The following is a 26,414-nucleotide window of genomic DNA, read 5'->3' as shown; positions in this document are numbered from 1 at the left end:
CCTCATGCCTGTCTTCATAGTTGGAGCACCAAAAGCCATTTGCCTCTGCACTCTTCCCTGTGACAAGAGTGGTGATAAGGTAGACCTTGTGTGGTGAGATACATGTCAGTGGCTAATTATCAAATCTTGATGAATGTTTTCATAGCTAAACATTCTGAAGATTAATTACAAACGAGTAAAACCTCAAATTAGAATACAGCATTACCATTATTCTGGCCTTTTCATAGTCCTTTCATCCACATATGGACTTTGCATTTCATCTTGTAATACTGTAGAAGTTAAAAGATGGAATACAGACTTACCACTTGATGGCTTTGCATTCTTCAACACTACAGTTCTCAGGAAAATTAGAGGGAAAGACCAACATTATGTGTTTTGGTACCTCTAGTTCTTTTCAGCTACAGTGCCGATTCTCTGCTAGATGGTAGTGGCTGAGAACCAAATCTTCTCTGGGTGATGATATTCAAAGGCAAAACCCAGGGACTCTAAACCTTCCCAGAATGCTCAAAAATTATCCAAGCATAACTTCTGACTCCCCAGCTTCACTCTTGTTAACTCAGTTATTATAAGTCATAATGGATATACTCCCCAGATTCAATCTTGAAAATCTACATCTTTGTAAACTTGTATTTATTTATTTACCCTGTGGCATTGTTACTCTATGGAAATGTCCTTGACACTGTATGGAAATGTCCTTGACACTGATTGTACTAATCTCACACTATGTAATAACAAAAACATTTGATTTATATATCGCCCTTCAGGACAACTTAATGTCCCCTCAGAGCAGTTTACAAAGTATATTATTATTATCCCCACAACAAACACTCTGTGAGGTGGGTGGGGCTGAAAGAGCTCTGGAGAGCTGTGACTAACCAAGGTCACCCAGCTGGCTTCAAGTGGAGGAGTGGGGAATCAAGCCCAGTTCTCCAGATTAGAGTTCCACACACTCTTAACCACTACACCAAACTGGCTCTCTGCTCTCTGTTTCAGTGAGAAAGGTGGACTATAAATGACTAGATAAATAAATAAGACCATTTTTTGTCCCTTTTTGTCAAAGTGACAAGATACCACCTTGGGAAGGTTTCCGGAGATATATTCATTCATTCATTCGTTCGTTCATTCATTTATTCATTTTATTGAATTTATAGTCTGCTTTCCCCGCAAGCAGACTCAGAGCAGATCACATCAGTTTAAAAACTGTGGTATAAATTTTTTCTAAATAAGTTATCATTTTGGATCAATTAGTTCTATGTATTATCAAACAGAACTGTGCTGTTGAATTTCACTTGTCCCTCATTCTCAGTATGTGATACCAAGACAGAATCTGATTTTTCTCACATCAGAAATGGACTTATTGCTCCACAAGGGGGTAATAAAATAGGTTAATCTCAAGGTTTCTATTTCTTCACGTCTGAGGTGGGAAGGTGTTTATGTTCCCTGCTCATTCTCTGTAGTCTGAAAAAAGTCCTTTCTGTGGTCAGCATAGGTACATTCCCATAAAACTGCACAAAAAGTAATTACACATTCATACTATCTGTGGGAATGCCCCCAGAGACAATTTTTTCTTCACATTGCAAGCATTCATTTTATGTCCAGAATCTGAAATTATGTATTTAAATTAAAAGAAATGTAACCTCTTCAGTACTCATGAAAAAATCCTGAATGGACTGGATATTTGCTCTTAATAGATGATTTAGAAAAAAATGTGGCATCATCATCATGAGAGAAATTATGCTTTTCAGCTCCCTGACTAGAATGTTTTGATGAGCACAAATGTGTATTTGTGTATTTTAAAGACTACATAATTGCAAATAACAGGAACAGTATTCCTCTGCTGTTCTTCCTACCTTTTTTATACCTGCCTTTCAGCCAAAGCTTGTAATAATGTAGTCTAAACTGTGTTTTCAAAAGAGGAGATTAACCACAATGTCATTCAACTGTCTTTAAATCTAGCAGGTTTTATTTTATCTCATTCTTTTGATAATGTGAGTATATGTTCAAGATAGTGTTGGATTATTATAGCACAGCATGGTGCTGCTGCTTTCTGGGTGGCCTAAATTCAGAAATGATCTTGGGATTTCTGTATCCTGCTGGCTGAGACCAAAAGATGTCATGGGGATGCCACCCATGGTCTTTGAGAGGAAGGATAAGGTTGGTTGTACCACGGGAGAGAGCCCTCCTTCTTGCGCTAGTGATTCAGAATATCAATAGATATCTAAGAACTGGCTGAGTTTCTTTTATTCCCTCTGGTTGTTTTTGTGCTTTTCAATAACCAGTGCTAGGAAACTGCAAATAGATGTTTTAAGTGATTAAAAACCTCTAGTTTATGATTAGGTTTTTTCCTTGCCTTGTACCGCTTTCAAATTGCTGCAGTTTATTTTTCATGTTCGTAACAGGTTATTTTTGTTTTATGATCAGGTAATCTTTAATCCCCCCCTCTAAATTCCAGCAATTTATTTTGCAATGACAACAAATTATCCCCAGACTTAATAGAGCTGTGAATCTACCAGTTCACCGACTTCTTATTCTGAAATTTCCATATTTTTATTGGTGTTTTTTTCCTCCTGCATTGCATTTCATCTTGCCAGATGGTATATTGTTCTCTAACGGAGTTCCAGAAAGCAGTTTATGAGGCTGTATTGGAGACAGAAGATGTACACTTGGTTCTCCAAGCGCGGGAACCATGTAGGTGCAACAGTGGGCGTAAGAGGAAGAATTGTTGCTACAAAGTAAGAATTTTTGTGCACTTGATTTCAGTTTCAGTTGTCCAAATGTACTGTTCAGAGCTATATATGTTCAGTTCTGTGCTATGCATTTGTCCTGTCATCCTTGCACTTACAATTTGCTTTGGATCTGAAAATGAGGCATAGAAACTGACAGTTCTTTCTATCAAAGGATTCTTTAATTCCCATCATTCTGTAGCATTATTAAGTACTTATTTGTCACCTTTCTGTTTTTGAAGAGCAAGGATGCCCTTTCAATCTTCTAAAAAAGTAGTTTCAATTAATAAGCCAAAATTTGCAAATAATGGGACTATTTTGTGCTTTAATTGTAGTGTTGCTTTATTTAAAGTATGACTTTTTAGTAACAGGGTTTCAGACTTTTAGATTTTAATGCAGCATTTTTAGATTACATCCTGTTTCTTCAGATGCAGAAGAATTGTGAAAAAATATTAATATTCATTGTTCATAGCATCAATAGACATGGCAAATGACAGTAATGTAATTAAAAGGCAAGTTCCTGCCTCAAAATGTTTCCATATTTGGAGACTAGGGGAGGCAGCGGAAGGAATTTAATTGTTATTTGTGGTACAAAATTGCAGTGGGTTGATTGGCTGGCTGATTTTGACCCTCAATATTCCAATTGATATTGATGAACCTGAAATTACCCATGAAGCGGAGCAATCAGTCACTTTAAATGTGAAAGAGATTGTTGAGGAGTAATGTGTGTGGTTTTGGTATGGGTATTTAGAAATTGTTGCTAAATCATAGTGGATGTTATCATTCAGCATCCCTAGTCTCATGAGATTAGTAAACGTGAATGGATTTAATTTTTGCCATGTTTACTTCATTGGAAGCACCACAATGTAAATGGTCAGTGAATCATCCCCTAAAAATCAGCCAGGCATGACAGGAAAAGTAATTATTTGTTACAGTTGTTTATATCATTGCTGGTGTATTGGAAGAGAAATCACAGTTTGTTTCAGGTTAGCATGTTTTAAATGCTAAGACCATGAACCCTAAGTGTATTTACTTGGAATTAATTCCCTTGGAAATAAGTTCAAGTGTGTTTAAGTTTGTAACTTAACTTGTTCTGCAGAAAGCAAGCAATGTTAAGGGTTGTGATGGATGAGGAAGAAGATAATCCTTGTAAATGTGTCTGGCACAGATTTCTAAAGGAAGAAACCAAAGTCTTCGTAACTCACATACATTTCAGTGGCATAGAGCTCATGCAAAAAAAGTTCTGGCATGGATGTACTCATCTCTTAATCTACAGGGAAAGCTCCTGATGGGTGGCTGCCCTGGAGGGCTGCTAACAGCTTGGAGCAAGCTGAGCTGAGTCCCAGCAATGCTGGTACACCGCAAGGGCTGGTGAGCTCAGACTGGGCAGACACTGGCACAGGAGGAAACGTGACATGAGTGTATGCCCATTATTGTCATCACTGCCAGCAGAACCCAACAGGAACGCCGGGACTGCTCAGCACAGGTTTCTACTTGGCCGTTTTAACATCCCTAGTCCATCACCTGTTCCCAGTCAATTGTATCTAGGAGGTACTTACTCAAAAAATTACCAGGTTATTAGAACACTTCCAGTGATTAATTATTTGTCACCCTCTGATCACGGTGAAGCCAACAGCTCTTTAAAGAAGAAAAATAAATTATTATTAACATCAGGCCCCCTTGACCCCAACCTCAGAAATGTGTTTAATGTTCAAGACATAAGACTGGTATGAACTTTCTTTATTGCCACCTCTCACAATTCCTGGGGGTGGGGGAATGAAATGGCACACCCTTTAAATGCATAATTTGCGTTTTAAAAGTATTGCAAAATTGTGTAGGGAAAATTGCATAATTATCCAGTCATAATTAATCTACCAGTTTTATGATTTTGGTTGATTTGCTGAATGTAACAACCTCCTTTTATGTTTCCAACATCATGGAATTCAACCTTGCTTCCAAAACCTAGGGGACTAAAAACATTCTTCTTTTGAATGGCAGTATTGAAAATATGGATTTTACCTGCCTTATATGTCATACAGTTTTAAGCTGATTTAAACGCTTTCCTTTTCAATTTATATTTCTACAGACAAATGTGCACGGTGAAACAATGCAAGCCTTGTATTTTAGTTACCTGACAATCCTTCGTAAGATTGCTAATCATGCTGCTCTGTTACAAACGGAAAACACTAGCAAACAGCAGGTTAGTTTCCTAGAATACCCATGGGCAACAGAGATGTGAAGAAGAATCTTGGTGGTAAATTCCACATTGCAGTTGCATGTCTTTTTAATATTGGAGCATACGTTGCTTTTCTACAAATCAAATACAATTCAATATATTTATGACACTTCAGCCCAGTGATACAAGTAAGGTTTTAGGAGCGTTGACTCCCACCCCGTTTCCCTCATCTAGATTCTGTTCCCACCCCTAACTACTTTTCCCTTTCCTTTCATCTTCCACCCTACTACTCTGACCCATTGCTTATCATGACCTTTTACAAGCATGGAAAGAGAAGGCCTAGAAGGGGGAAGGAGTATGGGCACTGTGGCCATTTGGCAGTACTTCCTATATGCTAGCAACCACCGTGAGGGCCTCTGCCATGAGTGCCTTTTACTTTAGCTCTAGAGGCAAAATGGAGGGCTGTGGAGCTTCCAAGCAGTGATGGCAAATTTGTTAAAGCTTACCATGAGATCAGTCAGTCAGTTTTTATAACAAATGTCAATACAGGACCTGAAAGCACAATTTCAGTCATGTGAAAATATAGATGGAGCAAGATGGGGTTACCAGGGTTGCTTGGGGGTAACAGCTGCCCTTACGGCCAGCCATGAGCCCCACAGCTATCATTTTTCTTCTCTCTGTCTTTTGACAGCTGTGAGCCTCTGCATCCACTCTGTCATTCTTCCTGGGATCCTGTCAGTAGTCTGCAGAATGTAGTCTTGTTTAACATCAGGCTGCATTCTGGAAGCCCGGTACAGGAGAATTCCTTCTCTCTCTCTCTCTCTCTCTCTCTCTCTCTCTCTCTCTCTCTCTCTCTCTCTCTCTCCTGTGTGTGTGTGTGTGTGTGTGTGAGAGAGAGAGAGAGAGAGAGGTGCCAGATGTGCTCTTGAAGACCATAAAGGAGAATGAGAAATAATTTCTGCCTTTGAGCAGTTCTTAATCAAAACAGGTGACCAGGCAGGTGGCTATTTGTGAATCCTATGTATCTTTTCTTGGAATTAAGGGCTGTTGATTTTACTTTCATACGAGTGTACTTAAGATTGTGAAGCACAAGAAAATGTACTTTAGATTGTAAAGAACAGTTCTATTACTGGACATTTCCCTATATTATTCTGGATTAAAATCAAAATAATGCCCCTTATCCTCTCTGCTTTCAGTCTCTTATCCTCTGTCCTTTTTCATGTTAGTTTTTCCTACCTGCTGGAGGCCACCATTAGTCATGCTCTGGACAGCGAGAAGGCAAATGTATTCAGATGAGACAGCATCAGATAATTCTGTTAGAACTAATTCTATTTCTCCATATTTAATAATGTAACACAGCATTCCTTTTGAAGTTAAACATGTTACCTTGCTGTTAATGTTTGCATTTGCATGATTGTTGCATTAACATTTTAGTGTTGCTTTGCTCTTAACACAAGAGTGAATATGATGTAGTACAGTGGGATCAAATTCAAACTGATTGGGGGCCCAAACACCTCACATAGCAGAGGCCAAATCTCCATTGAAAAATGGCCACTTCTGAGGAGGGTGGGGTAATAAGGCCTGTTATTAGCTTCTAAAATATCTATTACTATGCTCTCAATGTGCCTTCTGAATCTTGTCTTCAAGCATCCCCACTTCGGTCACCTTTCGTCGGCCTAACTACCTTCCTGCCTCTCCTTACTATCTAAAGCCTCTTTCTGCTTGCTATATGCCATTTTGTACCTTTCACGTTCCCCTTTTATGTTAAAAGAGCCTTCTGTATGCCCATCTCCAGTCTTTCAAGTTGAAACGGCTATGTCATCTGAGGCGTCTTCTTCTTTAATCAGCAGAAATCATTTCACACCCTTCCCTCTTAGCTTCAAAAATGAGCAAACTGAAAAATTCCACAGTATGCCCTGCTTTGATATGCTGATCTCCATTCCCCTATATTTTCATATTGCTTGACTCCCGCATTGCTAATCTGTGGTGTGGGAACATCATCTAATGCTGAGGCATGAAGTAGCACTCCAGTGTCATCTTTTCCCTCCTAATGTGTACATTGCTTTTTAACCTTAAAGATGGTTCAGTAGTTTGTGTGGAGAATGATGTAGTGCTGTGGTAAGGCCACTGGGCCTTATGTTTTGATACCCATAATGTAGTAGATACAGGCTTTGATCTGTCTTACGTAATGGGAACAGAGCCAAACAAGAAGAATTGAAGTTTCTTACCTGCCCTCCCTCATTACCCCTCCCAAAATGTTGACCCTGAGGATCAGTAATCCCCCAGGAGCAGTGCTTGGGATGACGTGGGGGTCTGAAGTAGGAAGGAGGAATTTAACATACATTACACCAGAGACTTCTTCCTTGGTAGAAGGCACTTCCATGGGCAGAAAACAGTGTTTGGATCTAAGCTATGTCTTAAGGGAAGCCTTGAGCAAGTCACAGATTTGCAGCCTAATCTGTTTCAAAGTTTGTATAAAGGAATTGCCCCATGTACTCTTCCCAGAGGAAGTCCAGGATACAAACTGTGAAAGATATAAATGTGAAATGTATGTGAAAATATATATTTTCAGTGTTTGAAGTGTGTTAGATTCTTTTTTATAGCAATAATATTCTGTCACTGGTTTTAGTAGAGATGCTGATTACTGATGGGGAAAATTTTTGAATTGTTTAAAACTTTTTTTTTTGGTCTGTAACTATGTTTTATTCCAGGAATCCCATATCACAAGGGTGTGCAACCAAGTGTTTTCTAAGTTTCCTGATTTCATGCAGCTTAGCAAAGATGCAGCCTTTGAAACCATTTCTGATCCGAAGTATAGTGGGAAAATGAAGGTAAATTTGCAGGGGCCAGGAAGGGGTCAATACTGTAATGCGGTGTCATACCTCATAACACCTTGTATTTAATATTTTTCAAATTTAAGATTAAGGTCCTCTTTTTACAGTCCATTCTGTGTGATTCCGAGATATATTTTGTGTTTTAGACAACACAACAGCGTCATAGTTAATGTTAATTACAGGGCAATTCTTTGATGACAGATATATTGGCGCAAATTCGTTGTGACTTTCTTAAGAATGGTATAAGCATAAACAACAGTATATTAATTATCATTGTAAATTGTTACACATTTTTGTCCTGTAGTGTGCTCTGTTTTCTCTCCTGTTTTATACTGAGTATTCATTTATGAAAGCAGTTATGATGGAACATTGTTCTTTGCTTGTATTGTTGCAGCTGTTTGTGGGGCTTCGGGTCAGGCTGTGTGTATACTGTAGCCCTTTTCGGCATAACCAGTTGATTTACATAACTCTGCTTTATTCAGTGTATGCATTGCCTTTAACCTGCAGGCCCAGGCAGGTAACTTACTAAAGATTTTGAATAGAAAATAAAGTTTAATATATTAAAACAGCCTTCTACTTGATTAATTTGTGGAGCATCAAAAGGTCAAATTGGAAGGTGTTAAACTGCTTTCAGATAAACTGCCAATGGGGAAAAAATATTTTAATTATGGAGCAATTGTCAGGAATCCTCTGTGTGCCATTTAAATTTGGAATATAAGTGCTTTCATTAACAGAAGACTTTTAGTATATCTGAGAATTTGTGATGAGATACCAGGAAGGAAGCATTCTTTAGCACAGTCTTGTGCACACATACTAAGGTTGCCAGCTTTCCCTACTGGGAAATGGGGGATAGGGGGTGGTAAGTGCGTGATGGGCCCCGATCCAGGCCTCTCACTCATGCTCCAGAAGCCCTCTGGTGACAACACTTCTGGTGTAAACTGGAAACTGTGGTGTCTCTTTGGAGCCAAATCGGTCCCACTCATAGCATTTTCATTATGTCTAGGTCTGATTTGGCCCTCCTGAGACCATGTAGCTTCCATTTTTCAACCAGAAGTGATGTTATTGGAGCACATGCGCCATTTTACTACGTGCTCCATGGCTCACAGCCTGCCTTCTCTCTACCAGCCGAGTGAACAGGGTGGGGAGGGAAGGTGGGGGCAGGCGATCCCCTATCTTCACTGGAGGGCTGGCATCCCTAACCTGGGAGAAAGTCCCCCAAATTAATTGACATTTATTTCTGACTAAACTTTATTTAACTGATTTAGTGCTATCAGTGATCCAGAGTGCAAGATGACAGGTTCCTGCCAGCAGGAGCTTACAGTCTAAACATTGACATAACAGAGACAACAGTAGGGGAGGGGAAGGAGAAGGAGTTGGAGGTACAGAGGGGAAGATTCCAGTTCCGTGTGATTAAGTGGTAGGGAGAGGTGAACCAAGTTGTGCCGTGTAAATATGCTTAGTATCAGGTTTTATACACATACACAAATATGTATGTTTGTGTGTGTGTTTGTGTGTTTCTATGGGTCAAGTTGTTGATGTATTCAGTAGTTGGAGTTCAGTCTGCCTTTAGGATAGATAGTATAGCACTTTTGTGAGAGCCTGGGCAAAACTGCAAAAAAATAAATATATATATATATATATATATATATATATATGTCGACATATATATATATTATTTGCCTCACAATGAGATGTATTATCCACAGGCTAATTAGTGTACTTTGCTGGTGTTACTTTAGTGTGACTTCTTGCTGATCAAGAGGCAAGCCAAGTCAGCTGCTATCAAGGGAAGGCACTAGAATGGCATGTTGAAGACTGCTGCTTAATTGAATGTTCTTCGCCTAAAGTGCAGCCCTAATGAAAGTATGATTTTATGTTCTCAGTGTGTATGCACTCTTGGCCTGGCTTCCACTAAATGTCAGTGGCAAACTCTCATTTATTCTATATGCGGAGACCAGTTCCTGGGTTGAATTGTAATTTAATTCCTGGATTGACTCATAATTTCCCATAATGCAGCCAAGACACTGAACTCAGGAGAAGGCTGTGCAGAAGAAGGGTTTATGTAGACAAGGCTCTCTTAGTTTGATAGGACTACAAAAAGCAGACTGTAAGTTTCCACCCCAGTGGTTTCCTCAAGGGCATCTTTTTATTTTCTTCTATAGAAGTAAATACCTGCCTCAGCTCTGTCAACAAGGACTCCATGGAAGTTAAAATGTTTTGCGTGCGCACACTCCACCAGTCATCACCAAGCACTGGCATATTGATAGTTATATATGCAACAGTCCTTGGTTAACGTGGTTTGTTCCTACTGGACTTCAGTGCCTTGTGTCTAGGAGGAGGTGCACATAGGAAGTCCAAGAGACCAAAAAAGAGGGTGGGAGCCAAGCAGTGGTTCTCTCAACCCATTGTTCCGCAAAATTCTGGGCCTGATTCTTCCCTGCTGGGAACTTTCTGGAAAGGAAAAGACCAGTGAATGAATAAATAAAGGAAGACCCCTGTTTTCCTGGTGTTTGGTTTTCCGGGCTTAGATTGCCAGGTTTGTAGGCCCAGGGGGCTGTAGGAGTTCCTCTGCTTAGCTTGGGCAAGAAAAATAGATACTGGTGTCACAGGATGAACAAGATGGAAATTACTGCCCAATTTGGCCTATTTATACATGGAAAATTTAGCCAGTGAACAAGTTCTTCTAGCAACTGTCTCTGCTTGTGTGGGGTGTGGGCACTAATTTGAGTTTAGGCAGGAACGAAGAATGTCCATGCGGTAGTCCGTATGGAGAGTCTGGCTCAGAGTGTGATTCCCTGAAGTTGCCTAATTGCTCCTATACATTTTAACAGTAGTTTCACCTATGCAGTCTCTTGCATTATTTTAGCATTGTACAATGTTAGTTTTTTTAAAAAAAACATGAGAAAATATATATAGCAAAAGCTTTAATTGGATGCTATGGTCCCCAAAAGATTGTCTTTGATTTTCTGCAGTTTGCCAAAGTCTTTTAGAGAAGGCTATGAAAATCTTACATAGGCAGCTTTTAAAATTCAATTTCAGAGTTTACATTTTTCAGTATTAAAAGTGCATGCATAATTTAATCTGCAGTAGTTTTGAAACAGAGACTGGAATAGCGAACGGTGTAGTGATAGTAGTAGCAAGCGGTTTTTGCAGATCTTCTGTTCCAAGTTACAAGACCTGTGGCTACAAAATATTTCAGCTGTGCTGTTCCACTTAGTGCTGCTGTTCAGTGTGACAAATGCAGGACGCATTTTATGAGACATGACTGGGCACCACTTGACAAAGAAACTGGAGTCTTACAGCATTTTAAAGACTAACACAAGAGTCTAGTTTTTATTTTTTGCTGCAGCAAGTTTAGCAAGTGTCTGGTGGTTATTGGGTAGCCAGGTTGGTCTGCAGTTGAAGAGCAAGATCCAGGTCCAATAACACCTTAAAGACCTACACTTTTAAAACAATTTTTTTCTTTATTTAAACTGTAAAGTATACACCATAACATAATAAACAATAAACATAGAGAATAAGAAAAAACACACAATTCACGTTTAGAGGAGCCTCTGGAATTATTTGATAACTGTTTTTTCAGAGACAAAAAATTTCTTAGTTCTTCTTTCCATTGAATAACAGGAACTATGGGTCCCCATTATTTTTATATGTACATGATATGCAGTTCCACCCTAATTATGGTCAACAGCTAAGCGCTAATCAATTTTGAGTCCATAGGTTGTGTAATTCCCCTGCCACTCCTTGTGCCTGTGTTTTCTGGCTGGTGGAAGGAAGAAACCTCCCTCCCCATGCAAGAGGAAAGGGAAATAGAAGAGAACTGCACTTTCTGACTGCTGTAATTCCGCAGTGCTGGATTAAAGATGCTCCTTTCACATTCAGGAGTAGATCCACTTTTCAATCTGAGATAAGGGCAGGGTAGGCAGGGCTGGCGCGCCTATTGAGGTCAGGTAGGCGGTGGCCTCGGGTGCAGTGTGCCAGAGGGAGTGCCGGAGGAGGGGCGGGAGCGCGCACCACAGAGCTGCAGCCTCCTATCCCTCCCGCCCCGCGCCGGCACCAGCACAGGCCCCCAGCTGGGCGCAGCAGCCGTGGGCAGGCGTTTGCGGCGGCGCAGGCAACCGAGCAGGAGAGCTCGGAGGCCACCTGTGCACCGTCCCAGCTGCCTGCCGCAGCGATCGAGCCTGCGGCGCGCGCGCACACGCCTGTGATGACATCGCACGTGACGTCATCATGCAGGCCGGTGCGTGCGCTTGCATGCACGCACGGGGGTGCTTGGCCGGCCGGCCGGCTTCGAGCACCGAAAACCCTGGCGCCACCCCTGAGGGTAGGAGCATGAAGAAGGGGGCTACCTTTTTCCTAAAGTCCAGTTGCCAAGGAACCATGGAATGCTGGGCAGTGGAGGAAATATAGCCCCCTCTGCTTGTCTGTTCTTTTCCTTCCTGCAAAGTGAGAATTCTGATTGCACAGGCAGATCTTTTTCCAAGCAAGGGCCAAGGATGTTTGCATGGGATAACCAAACACACCTGGGGAGTGGTGGTTTACACATGATTCCACAATGTTTGATTTCTACAGCAAACCTCACCCCTATTCATTTCTTTCTGTACCAAATGGTAAGCTTTCAAATCCCTTTATTATAGATACCTTGACTTATCCTATTTGTGTTACCCCAATCAAGCAAAAATTCATATTCTGAATATAGTGTTAAGCCTAAGAAAATTCACTCCCTTTTTCTGTTTGTATCCAGTTCTATACCATGGCGGATTTAATTGTGTTTTTAAAAAGTTGGTTTTACTAAAGGTCATACTCTATTTACAGTCTTAGCACATTACTATAATCAGGAAATTGCCCTCTGTGTGCCTGAGACAGCAACAGCATGCATGGTCTCACAGGTAATTAAAGATCCGGATAGGTTAAGAATGTTTGTAGGAAAGTAGAGGAAAACCCTAAAGGTCCAGATCTTTTAGGGTGGTAGCTTAATAACAACAACTACAACTACTATGCTTTTGTACCACTCTTCTAGACTGATTTGTACCCCACTCAAAGCTGTGAACAAAGTCAGTGTTATCCATATCCCCACAATACAGCTGGGGCTGAGAGGAGTGGCTTACCTAAGGCCACCTGCTGAGATCATGGCTGTAGTGGGATTCAAACCAGCAGAGTGCTAATTTGCTTTGCAACACTTAACCACTATGCCATACTCATCAGTAAATGGGCTTCTGCATTTTTTTATCAGTTTCTACTTCCTATCAGTGATTGAAAACACCTCTTTGGAATTCAACATAGTAGTCTTGTTGGCGGTTAGGAAGGCATGGTGCTATTTAAGAACAAAATATGCTGTGCAGCTACTACTCTCAGATGCTTCTTTTGCTTAGCAGTTTCTTACTTCTTTTTTGGGTCCATTTGCTTACTTTGATGTTTTTCTTTCTGTTGTCAGAATAACTGAATGGCAGTTTGTATGTTTTTTTCTTTACTCTTAGTTGTATGCATCTTACCTTTCCTGACTTCCAAGCTGCTACTTCTCAGCTGCTGAATACTTAAATTCCCTAGTGATGTGACATTGGTTCACTTTATTTAAACAAACAAGGTGATTTGTTTTCAGGATCTTCACTAGGGAATTACTAATATGAACATACTTGTTCTCTTTATTTCATTAATGTTGGAGCAAAACTCTGTTTTATTCTTTAAACTTGCTTCTTGTGTTTTAACAAAACCAAGTTTTGAAACATTAGAGTGTATATTTTTGCACATTGAAACAATCCTGTTTAGTCAATTAGAAAATTTCTGAGTGAGCTGTAAACTGAAACTCTATAAATATTTCTGATGTGTGCCTCTTTAATTCATCATGTAATAGGATGATGATATTTTACAGAGTAGGTTATGACTATTTTGGCTTCAGTTTTATATTCAAGATTTTATCTGCATTATCCGTGTGCTTTCAGAGAACTCTGTGCAAATTAAGAGGTTATTTATTGCTGAGTAAATAACATTGTTTAAATATTTATTGCCCAGTGGGAATAGACTACAGACATGGGGCAGAAAATTCTTCTTTTCCCCTTTGTGCCTTGCTTCTGCACGGTGCTCTGGCATTGCTGTTTCCAGATGTGGACATGCTTCTTTTGAAAATAACAGTATTACTACTATATAGAATGCCCTAGATTATTTGCTTCCCTACCAGAAGAGCATTGCGTGTGGGCGGATTATTGGCATTTTAAGGTCTGTGTGAAGTCTGGGAAGCCAAAACCTACTGTAAACAGAGCAGCAGAGGACAGTGGAAGCGGGGAGGGGTTTTCAGCTGACTGATTATTTTTAGAAGACAAGTTCCAAGAAGTTCTGTACGGGGATGTAATGCTGTGGATTTGAAAGAGGGTTAAAGCCCTCTGCAGGGTGTCCGCTTGAATTTTAGTTATTGGGTTTTTTTTTAAAAAAAATGTAGGTTTGAATTTTAGTTATTGGGTTTTTTTTTTAAAAAATGTAGGTGGTACGGTCATGGTCTTGTAGACAAACAGATCAAATCACAGGCAGCCAGACTGTTATGAATGTGTCCTTTGTAACCTTTGCTTTGTGACTGTTTTAAAATGACTTTTCCTTAGCTGAACCACTCATTCAGATTTAATTTTATATTAGTGTTAGCAAAGTCCTGCAGAAAATTCTCTGTATTAGACAGAAAAGTTTGCATTAAAAGATTTATTTTGGTCATGTTGGCACACACTCAGATTTCTAGCAGTTTAGTATCCTATCTATGTTTGCAGGTTGTAAAGTGTCTTTTAGAATCCAGTTGCCAGAGTCCACATTGAAATGTTTTTTTTTTTAATTTTTAAATAATTTTATTAAACATTTGTTGCAACATATAACTTACAATCCTAAACATCAATTCAAATCAAGTCAAAAATCCAGTGTACAATGCATTATTAACCTTGTATTTTTGAGAATTAACATTAATATATTCTTCTGATGACTCGAGTATATTGTTAGATTAATAGAACGAAAGGAAACCATTGTGTGTTATAACTTGAAAAATTTTTGAGTTGGGCTGCAGATTGTGTTCTTCTATATATTCCAAGAAAGGGAGCCATTTATCAATAAAACCGGTATTTTCTGTGAAATGTTCTGCATTTTGTATGTCGTTACTTATTTTTTCTAAAATAACATGGTTCCAAACTTTTGAGAACCACGTCTCAATTGTTGGTAGTCTCTTAGATTTCCATACTGTCGCAATGGTGCTTTTAGCTGCAATAAAGAGTGAGTCAACAAGTTCCTTTCTAATTTTGGGTATGTGCAGGGTTCCCCATAAGTCTAAAAAAATTATTTTCGGATCAAAAGGGAGTACATAGTTAGTAATATCTTTAATTTTCATTAGAACCTCCTCCCAGAATTGTCTAATTTTTTTACATCCCCACCAACAGTGGGCAAAGGTTCCCTCCTCACCGCAGTCTTTCCAACATTTAGGGGACGATTTGGCTGACATTAGTGCTAGCTTTTTGGGAGTTAAGTACCATCTATGTATCACTTTGAATGTTTGGAGCCTGGTTACAATAACTTTTGAGGTGAATATGTTGGATGACCAAATATTATTCCAAATTTCTAAGGACTGTTCAATTAAACAGTCCTTGTTCCAGCTATTTTGGCAACTTGGGCGTTTATTCTCCATAGTGTTTAATAGTATTTTGTACAATTTAGCTATCATCCCTTTTTTTTGTTGTGAAGATGAGTTTAGAATTTGTTCAAATTCTGTCAGAGGTTCTTTCATGATGCTCCTTAGTTTTATTTTCTCTGCCATGTGTGAAAGTTGTAAGTAGCTAAACCATTGTAATTTTTGTTTTATTTTTCCCTCTATATCTAGCTTCCCTAATAGTCCTGATTGTGTGGCAATGTCTATTAATCTAGTAATTTTGGCCTGTCGCAATGTTTGGATGAGGGACCGATCCCACCCCTGTGGGGACCATTCTTGATTTATAAATGTCAAGAGTCTAGACAGTTTTGGGACAATTTTGATCTTAATTTGGTCCCACGTCTTTAATATAGACGATAACACAAAACTGTTTTTGATACTTTGTGGTCTATTTTTTGGCTTATTCCAAATTATGTCTGTGATGTCATAGTGCTTTAAGGATGATTGTGTGATCTCAATCCAATCCGGCAGGGTAGAATTAGATGTTAGTTGCAAGAGGTTAACCAATCTTGCTGCTGATTGATATAATGCTAAGTCTGGGTAATTGAAACCTCCATTTACTGATTTCCTCCTCATAGTATTAAACGCAATTCTCGGATGTTTATTTTGCCAAAGGAACTTATTAAGTAGAATTTGCCATTGTGCTATTAGTGATCTGTTGATGGTGAGAGGGATTGCTCTAAACACATAAAGAAATTTTGGTAGTATAAAAGCTTTTATTAAATGAAATCTGTCATACCACGTGAGTTTTAATTTGTTCCAATTAATAATGTCTGATTTAATTTGGTTTGTTAACTTGAGGTGATTCAGTTTTATCAGTTCATTCAAGTTAGGAGAGATATTAATGCCTAGATAAGTTAAGTGTGATGGTGACCACTGAAAACTATACAATTTATTTATTTGTTGGATCATTTTATTATGGATATTAATAGCAAGGTAATAGGATTTTGTTTGGTTAATTATTAATCCTGGAATCGCTCCAAAATTTGTAAGTAGTGATAAGAGATAGGACAGTGAATTTATTGGTTCAGTCATATATATCAACATGTCGTCCGCGAACAAGCTGATTTTGAATTCTGTGGAATTAACCTTTATCCCCTTTATCTGATTATTTTCTCTGAGGGCTGTTGCAAAGGGTTCTAGAGCGAGTGCAAATAAGAGGGGAGATAAGGGACAACCTTGCCTTGTGCCTCTTTTGATGTATATAGTTTCTGAATGCATAGCGTTTACCTTAATGTTTGCTGTTGGTTGGTGATAAATTGCTCTGATTATATTTAAAAAATTTTCTCCAAATTCCATGTATGACAGTGTTTTTAAGAGGTATGATAGTTCTACCGAGTCGAAAGCTTTTTCGACGTCTAGTGATAACAAGATAGCTTCCATGCTGTTGTGAGTACAGTGATCTATAAGGTTTAATGATTTATAAATGTTATCTGTAATGTCTCTTTTTGGTATGAATCCTGATTGGTCTGTGTGTATGTAATTGGATATAAATGTGTTTAAACGGTTCACTATGATGGAAGTGAAGATTTTATAATCGTGGTTGAGCAATGATATGGGACGGTAGGATGCTGCTTTCAGAGGGTCTTTTCCCTGTTTGTGAAGTACAATAATATCAGCTCTCTCCCAAGTAGGTGGCATTTTACCCTTGTCTAAAATTGAGTTGGCCAAATTAGTTAAGTGTGTTGCTACTAAATTTGTGTATTTTTTTATAAAATTCTGCTGGGTAGCCATCCGGCCCTGTGGCTTTATTATTTTTAGCATTTGTTATTGCATTTGTTGTTTCCTGAATAGTGATGGGTTTGTCAAGAAGAGTTCGGTGTGTTTCCTCTAATTTCTTGAGACTTTTTAGTGATTTTAGAAATTGGATTATTTTAGCTTGGTCAGGATTGTTTGAAGAGTATAGTCGCGTGTAAAAGTCTTTAAAGACCTTGAGAATTGATTCTGATTTGTACTGTATTACGTTTTTACTGTTATAGATTCTGTTAATATTATTTTGTGATCTTCTTTGTTTTACTTTGTTTGCTAAAATGTGAAGCGTTTTAGGTGAGTTGGACCAATGTGTCTGCTTAACAGCTAACAGTTGTTTATATATCGTATGGATTTCTAAGGTTTCTAAGATTTTCCTTTGTGTTAGAAGCTCTCTGTATGTTTTTTTACTGCCTGTTAGTTTATGTTTGGTTTCTAAAGCCTTAATATTACTAGTTAACTCTTGTTTTTGCTTTAGTTTTTCTCTATTGATTTTAGCCGTAAGGGCTATTATGTGGCCTCTGGTCACTGTTTTAATTGTGTCCCAAAGTATGTGCTCTCCAATTTCTTTAGATATGTTTTCTGCGATAGCTGTTTCTATTATTTTCCCAATTTCTTTAGATGCGTATTGATTAAATAATAAGTGCTTTGGTAGGCACCATTGATTGCTGTTCTGTGTTTTATCACCTAGGTTAAATGTCATTGTTACCCATGCATGGTCTGAGATTGTATTGCTTCCTATTTCAATTTCCTCTACTTTGTCTATAGTGGTATTGGAGTTTAATATGTAGTCAATTCTTGTATATGTGTTGTGTCTTTGTGAAAAATATGTGTAGTCCTTTTCTCCTTCGTGATAGTACCTCCATGTGTCTATTAAGTGATATTTCTTTAGAATAGTTGCTAATTTTGTTGTTTTATGTATATTTTTTGGGTGAAGCTTGTTGAAGTTCGATTTGTCTAATTCATGTTTTATTGTATAGTTTAAGTCCCCTCCAATTATCAAGTCTCCTTCCTGGAATTTAGTTAATTTCAGCAATATTTCCTCTATAAAATCTAATTGATTTGTATTAGGAGCATATAACGAGGCTAGTGTAAGTTTGTGTTCCCCTATTTTCCCTTTAACAAAGATATATCTACCTTTTTTGTCTTTGAGAGTTTTTGTTTGTTGGAATTGTATATCTTTTGCGATAAGGATGGCTACTCCCCTTGATTTGGAATTACCAGTTGCATGGTATTGTGCTTGTAGCCACCTAGCTTTCAATGAATCAGAATTGTTATACCGCAAGTGGGTCTCCTGCAGAAAAATAATTTGTGCTCTAGTATTGGCTAAATTCGAGATCACTCTCCTTCTTTTAATTGGGTTTCCCAAACCTCTGACATTGAAAGTTAAAACTTTGATTTTAGAACACATTTCTGTTTTAGGTTGTAATAATTACTTGTGACTAACTCTTATTTTATTATTATTATTGATATATCACTCTGGGGTTTCCAATTTGGCTTTATTTTTTTTTTTATTTTTTTAATAATCTGATTTACACTGTAATTTGAATTTTCTCAATTATATGCAATTGTTCACTATGATACCGGTTTTTTTGATTGGCCCACTTCAAGAAAAACAAAAGACAAATACAATATCTAGGTCTTTTTTTTCCCCTCTTCTCTTTCTTTCTCTTTAGACAGTATAAAGGCTAACTGAGTTGGTCTTAAAAGATCGATCAATTTTAATGTCGTAGCACAACTTGTAGTTTCTTCATAAAGTATTGTAGTATAGTTATTAAAAAGGTGTTACTGGTATCACAATATTTTCCTAATATGCTGTTTCAAGATGCTGTAGTTAGACCACACCCTTCAAATCGATATATAAGTATTATAAATTCAGTTCTTTTCTTTCTCTTTGTAACATGAACCTTTCAGATTTTAGAGTTCAAACCAGTTAAACCAAATTTATCCCACCAGCTCCTAGTATTAGTTCGATTCCTCTCTATATATACACCTTTTACTATTATTCTTTCCTCCTTTTATAACCTTTCCTACTACTATCTTCTTTCCTTCTCTTGGTTTTCTATCGTTGTTGCAATCTTTAACCTGCTTTATATTTGTCCTTTTCCCCTCCACCACCCTATAGCCACCCCAAACCCCCTCCCTTTTCTTCACACCCCTCCCTCCCCTTCTATGTCAGTAAACTGTAGCAATAAACTATTTTTTTTGTTATTTTCTCTTTTTTTTATTAATATTTTATTTATTTATTTATTTATTTTTATTGTTGAGATTATTAACTATATAAATCTGGTTAATATATGCAGCTAATTAACTAATCCCACACCCTCCCCTTACCCCCTTTCCTCCCTCCCACCCTCCCTAAAACCCCTTTATACTATAATGAACTAAAAATAACACTTTGTTGATTATAAAGCCAATATTCTGTTTTCCCGTTAAGATTTATCACATTGAAATGTTTTGATAGACTTGCATTAAACAGAGGTTTGTCAGTGTTGGGCACTATCACGGCTTGTTTGTTGTGCTCACATATGTCCTTTGCTTCTCCCACCTCCCTCTTTCTCATATTCCATTAATCTGTTGAACACTTCCTGCATTGATTAAACTCCATTTTAGGAACAGATCTAATCAGAACTAAGTCCCATATTAGTCAATAAAGCTTTCTCCCAGGGAAGTGTTTTTAAGATCACAGCCTTAGTTATGATGTCTGAATGCAGAAGGCAAATAGGAGTTTGTCCCCTGCCCAAACCAGCATCCTGATCCTTGGTTAAATCTAAATTTAGAATACTGGCTTATGGAAGAAAATAAACTGCAGTTCACCAAGGCACCTGCATTTTGACTTTGCAGCAAACAAGCTTAATCAACCAAGAAGTGTTTTATCGAGTTCTGGAGGTGGGAATTGTGTGCGCAAGCACAGAAGACAACTTTTGTTCATGCTGAACACTAACAAATCTCTTGTCTCGTTAAGAGGTTATCTGACACTGGCATGATGCCCAATTTTTCTATGATAAAAAGGTATATATATAAATTTTATTTATTGCTCTGCTTTGTTTTTTGGAAACCATGTGAAGGTGCTGAGATTGGCTGGCTGAGATTTAGTCAATATTCTTTTTCTAGGTTCTGCAGAAACTTTTAAATCACTTTAGGAAGAACAAGGATAAAGTGCTCCTTTTTTCCTTTTCTACCAAGGTGAGTTATACATTGACTCCTGACATGACTTATCAACATGTGGTAAAATGTAGGGCACTAGAAACATGAATATCTTGGTTTTATAAGCATTATGATTATGCTGAGCTATAGGGCAGCTTCAAACATATGCTTTTACAACAAGGAAAGCACTTTGGCGTAATAAAATATTTAAAAGTCAAATTATGCATGATTATCATGTGGCTGTTCTTCTGTATGCACATCAACAGTTTTCACATAGTATAGTAGATGTATAGTATAGTATACTATGTATAGTAGTCACTAGGTACTAATCTACAGGCAGGCACACTTTTTCCTATAGAGAAGAATATTTTTTTACCACAGCGATGAATTAAAACTCTGTAGTCCTGTGATTGAGTGACTAGGCCAGTGTTTCCCAACCAGAGTTATTCAGGACATTGTCAAGGGTTCTATGAGAAATTGTGAAATAAATAAATACGTAAACCTTATATTGATTTTGGATGTGAACTTTATTTTGATGTTTAAGTAAACTTTATTTTGATTTGATATTTGAAAAAAAAGATCAGACAACACAAAAAAGACAAAAAAACCTTCACATTTTTCTTATAATGTAAGCCAACCCGCATGCATACATACATACATACATACATATATAGCAGCTCTTTACAAATACATTTTCTTGACAATAATTTAGCATTAATTGAACTGTACCCACTGCCATCAACTTTTACTGGCCTGTAAATATTTCCATAGGCAGAGGGACTTTAAAAATTAATTTAGGGGTACCTGTATGGAAAAGAGATTGGGAAACACTAGACTAGGCCAAACTGTCTTCTCTCTTACATTTGATATTTCTGCAAGTGAGAAATGAGATTTGAGAAATGGTGCATATGATGAAAAAGGGCTGCCCAGATTGAAAAATAAATGTAAATATAATTCGTGATCTCTGCATCAAATTAATAGTTTGCAGATTTCGTGATGATTTCCAAGCAATATCATTGCTGCAAATATATAATGGGAAAGTTCAAGTATTTCTGTTAGATGATAAATAATAATAATTGTAATTCTGTGACTCTGGATAGTTCCAGACCTTCAGGACACTTGATCTCTCTGCTTACTGTGGCTGTTTTTAAATAATACTAATTGCCTGATCTTCTCATCTTTTCCTACAGTTACTTGATGTGCTGGAACAATATTGTATGGCATCTGGGCTAGATTACCGAAGACTGGATGGAAATACAAAGGCAGAGGACAGGGTCAGGATAGTAAAAGAGTTCAACAGCATGGAAGAAGTTAACATTTGCCTCGTTTCTACAATGTAAGAAAATGCTGTGTCTGCTTTTTTCTAGGTAGTTAGAGATTTATAGCAAATTTACTGCACTCCCACTTGATTGATCTTGCATTTTGTCACTTCCTTGGGAAGAGGCAATAACATTACTGTCTGCTGTTATAAGACTGGGAAGTAGACTGCATCAATCAAGGCTATTAGGGTAGAAATGAGTCATATCCCCTTATGTATGTCCATGTTTGTTCAATCTTCCTCTATCTTTTCTGGGGATTGCTTGTGATCTGAAACTGGTGAATGATAATACTAGACAAAAGTTGCTTATTTTTAGTTCCACCTTTGGAACCAAAATAATTGCTAATAAATTCTTTTTCAGAGATCTTCATCCTAAATGTTTTGTGTGTGAAACCAGTAGTAATGTACACATAGAAAATAATAAATTTACTAAAACCATGACTACATTTTTGAGCTCTTAATTGGTCTAGTTTTTTAACTTATTTCTTGCAGTATATTTATTCCTTTAAGAAGTGTCCTTTCATTTATGTCACTCACAAAACTGCTGTTTTGCAGGGCATCACTGAATTTGATACTAGGAGACAAAGATTTGGCTCACATACAGTCACTGAATGACAAATATTGCTGTCAGTATTGCCCCAACTTCCCCTACAGAGACCTAGCTAGTATTCTGGCCTGCGCTGTGGCACTGGTGATGCCATGAAACTAGCCAAGATGCTCATATTCATATTTCAGACAAAATTACAGTTAAGACTTCAAACCGTGGTTTCAGATCCTGATTTGACATACCCTAACTAACCATAATTAGTGAAGTTGCCTATGTTTGAACTATCTATCACACTGATTATAACAAACTATGGTTTAATATATTTGAACTGAGACTGAATGTCAAAATAAAGAGGCTTTAAAACTCTTCCTCTCCTACTACAGAATAGAAATGTTTTGCAATACCATGCCTTATGATTGCACTCTGGTCCCTCAGCTAAGAACTCTGTAGGCCTCCTGCATTCCACTGTTAATTCTTTTAGTGCTTAGATCCCCACCCCACCCCACACCCAGCAATCTATTTCACAAGACAGCCAGCCCAGTTTAGATTTCCTTATATCCCCGTCTTTCCAGTGCTCCATTTGGCCCTTTCACTTGAATTAGCACTCTGTTTTTCTTAAGCCAGAATAGCATATTAGAATTCTGAAATTCCCTTTTATTTTAGTAATATAATATAACAGAATGTCAAGGAAAATAACTGATCACTTTGCAAGAGCCATATACAAAATCCATCCGTTTACTCCGCTCCTTTACTATATGTCTGTTGTTTTTATTGTAATTCCAACAACCCACTTCTTTTTGTGTACTGAAAGCAAGATTGGAAAGGGTATATCATCATCGTCATCATCATTATTGAGGAGGAGAAGTAGTAGTAATTATTTAGAAAACGTTTATTCTTCCTCTTCATGAACCTGCCCGCAGTGGCTTACAAAATAAAAATAATGAACAGCAAAGTATTAAAGGATATTAATTAAAACCCTGCATAAAAAACCCAGCCCCGTATAAAAACATAGAGCGTAAAAATAGACCACACTGGCAGCTTAAAATAACAGTATATAGTTTTAGCTGGACGAGTAATTATTTCATGACTACTGAAACTTAATGGGATTATTCACCTACTTAGAATTTAAGAACATGTTTAAAGGCTTTGGTGTATTTGGGCCAAAGAGGAGGAAATAAACTGACATTCTGGAATAAACGTCAGGAGGAAAAGAAGAAATCCATGCTTTCATTCGGCCAAATCTTACCCAGAAATTCATTTAGTTTGAAACATTTATAATGAACTTGTAATTTGATAAGGAAATCTCCTTGAGTTTTTGTTGAAAACCAAATTAATATAAATCACATTGTGTCCTTTTTCTGCAAATTGAAGCGCGACACTTTATGTGCTAAGGAAGTTTGTGAGAGTTTGCTTAATGAGAGATGTTTCTTTTTATGAAACTGAATTTACCATATCTGTTCTTAAATAATAACAATGCCTGTTTTTATATACTGCTCTTCTAGACAGATGTTCCCCACTCAGAGTAGTGAACAAAGTCAGTGTTATTATCCCCCAATACAGCTGGGGAGCTTGGGCTGAGAGGAGTGGCTTACCCAAGGCTACCTACTGAGCCCATGACAGTGGTGGGATTCAAACCAGAAGAGTGCTGATTTACAATCCAACCACTTAATCATTATACTACAACATCTCTCTCTGAATAAAGCAACATGTTTGATATAATCATTAGCATTTGAGGAAAAATTGAATAAGACCACAGGGTATCTGGTAAAAATAATTTAATTCAGTAAAAGCACATAATTTCACTACTGCACGTGTGGCTATCTTTCCTTGTACCAGTGTTATAAGATTATTGGAGATGATAGAAAAGCAATAGGGGAGCATTCATGGCTGATTGTAGGACTGTTGAAAGTGATTGGTTATAATTAGATAAATATGGTTTGTGTATTTTATCACAGTTAATAACAGCTTTTGATCATCTTTGGGGAAGTTCTGAACTTGTCTTTTTTTGTCCTAATTTATAATATATGATACTATGTGCACTACTATATGAAGGGTTAATCTCAGATTTCATTTCTTCTCCATCTGTTTTATTCTTATGAAGGGCTGGTGGAGTAGGACTCAATTTCACTGGTGCCAATATAGTTATACTGTTTGACCCCACATGGAATCCAGCTAATGATCTTCAGGCCGTTGACAGGTACAGTTATTAAAAACTACGTAGCTTTAGTTTTTGCTGGGAGGTTCTTTCTTTTGACTCTGAAAAATTTGTTTTTGCAGAGCTTACAGGATTGGTCAGTCCAGGGATGTGAAAGTCTTTAGATTAATCTCTTTGGGAACAGTGGAGGAGATGATGTACTTACGACAGGTTTACAAACAGGTAAAAAACTCACGCTGCTTTGATTAATATACCTTACTTTTGGATCAAATTACTATACTTTTTGAGCTGTTGCATAAGGATTGAAGATAACCTAATGAAACATTTATCTTTAACAGAGATTTACAGCTCTTAATATATTGATTCAAAGCAAATAACTAAAACCAAAGAACATTTTGACTTCTACCAGTGGATCTAAAGCCCAACAGAATATCGTTAGTACATGACCCCATTTATCCCCATTTTTATCATTTACTAGAATAGTCAAATTCACTGTGGCAGAGGCATTAATATAAAAATGTAATCATTGCTAAAATGTCCCAGTATATCTAGAGAATAGTTATTTCATTAAATGATCCAGTTTTACCCTTCAATTTCCTGTTGTATGACCACGCCTTTGAGATTTAGAAGCATGAACATGCCTTTGTCCCCATTCATCCTTTGTTATCCTTTCTGCTCCCATTGCTTCCCTCTTTATTGTTTATTCTTCCTTTTCCTCTTTTTTCATTTCCAGCTCTTTTGTTTTCTGTCCCTTGTTAGAATTTTGGTTTAAAGCTGCTTGAAGTGGGGGACTGTCTTTTTAATTATGCTGCTCTCTAAAGCACCAGATACAGCGTAAGTGCTATAATAAATAAATACGTTCCTGGTGCCAGAATGTTCCTACTGGCCTTTTAAAACATAGATATATGTCCCAATCAGACATGCACAGAAGACACCCAGAGTTTTTCTATATTCTTTTTTATTTCTGCAGACCTTTCCAATCCATGGAAAGTAAAACAAAAATCTAGTGGCACCTTAAAAACTAACAACTTTTCTTTCAGTATGAGCTCTTGTGGGTCACAGCCCACTTCATCAGATAGATATGTGATAGGAAATGAAACTAGGGATTTTTATGAGGCAAGTGGAGGAACATAAAATGCCTCAGTATGATTTTTCATCTCACGAATACACTCTTGCCCCAGTAATCCTTCTCAGGTCCAAATAGCTATTATTTTTCAGGAGCTCTCCATATTTCTATAGAATTCTCAAGCTGCTTTGATTTCACTTGCTTTATTTTCGTTCGTGGCTCATGAGTGAGTGAGAGAGAAAGAAAGAAGTGTTAATTAGTTCGGACAACTGTATGAGTTGTTTTTTCTAAACTAAAATTTCAGTATTCAGGTTTAATTGCAGTGTTGGCACTTTGAAATAAATCAGTTGGTTTTGTGTTGCAGTTTGGGCACTTGGGCTCAAAAAGGTTCGCCATCACTGGTATAGATACTTAGGGTGTTAGTTCTTGGAATGAAGTTATTGGATTTCAGATGGTGTACAAGGGACACAGGTGACTTCTTGCTGTGTTTTCTTTCTCATACAGCGACTTAGATTATATATTATTCCACAGTGGCTCCTTCTGCCAGGTGAAATAAAAAGAAATGTCTTCATTCACAACTTAGTTCGTATTTGTGCTGCTGATACGTGCTTACTGCCTTATTGGTGCAGGGACATGCTTCTGAAACCTTTTGTTTTCTCTTTTTTAGCAACTACATTGTGTAGTAGTGGGAAGTGTAAATGCAAAGCGGTATTTTGAGGCAGTGCAAGGATCAAAAGATCATCAAGGAGAACTTTTTGGTATTAGTAATCTTTTCAGATTACAGGACCATGGATTGTGTCTTACAAAACAGATTCTGGAGGTATGACGTTTACCTTTGGCTTCTTAAGTATTATCTTTGTGTGTGTATATGTATTTATGTGTATATTGTTGCTATATGCTGCCATATAGGAGAAACTCTTCAAATATGGTGAGATATGAAACAGCAGCTGGCTACCTGTGATGGAGGTGCTGCATAAGTCTCCCCCCACCCCCCGCCAATCCATCCTGCCTCCTGTAGCAGTGACCAAGC

At 37.7% G+C, this 26,414-nt stretch overlaps 1 protein-coding gene across 1 annotated transcript in view; it reads left to right on the top strand.

Annotated features, from left to right (window-relative positions):
• Positions 1-26,210, top strand: part of ERCC6L2 (ERCC excision repair 6 like 2) — a 47,663-nt gene extending 21,453 nt beyond the window's left edge. The window contains exons 6-13 of the mRNA XM_054987450.1: positions 2,592-2,732; positions 4,810-4,923; positions 7,611-7,730; positions 20,266-20,337; positions 21,489-21,634; positions 24,265-24,360; positions 24,441-24,540; positions 26,052-26,210. Of these exons, the coding sequence (XP_054843425.1) occupies positions 2,592-2,732; positions 4,810-4,923; positions 7,611-7,730; positions 20,266-20,337; positions 21,489-21,634; positions 24,265-24,360; positions 24,441-24,540; positions 26,052-26,210 (948 nt within the window). The remainder of the gene's footprint in view (positions 1-2,591; positions 2,733-4,809; positions 4,924-7,610; positions 7,731-20,265; positions 20,338-21,488; positions 21,635-24,264; positions 24,361-24,440; positions 24,541-26,051) is intronic.
• Positions 26,211-26,414: the final 204 nt, after the last annotated feature.

This window comes from Eublepharis macularius, chromosome 8, assembly GCF_028583425.1.
Source record: "Eublepharis macularius isolate TG4126 chromosome 8, MPM_Emac_v1.0, whole genome shotgun sequence".
NCBI classification, from domain to species: Eukaryota; Metazoa; Chordata; class Lepidosauria; order Squamata; family Eublepharidae; genus Eublepharis; species Eublepharis macularius.
The sequence above is the reverse complement of the archived record's forward strand: the minus strand, read 5'-3'. Positions and strand labels throughout refer to the sequence as shown.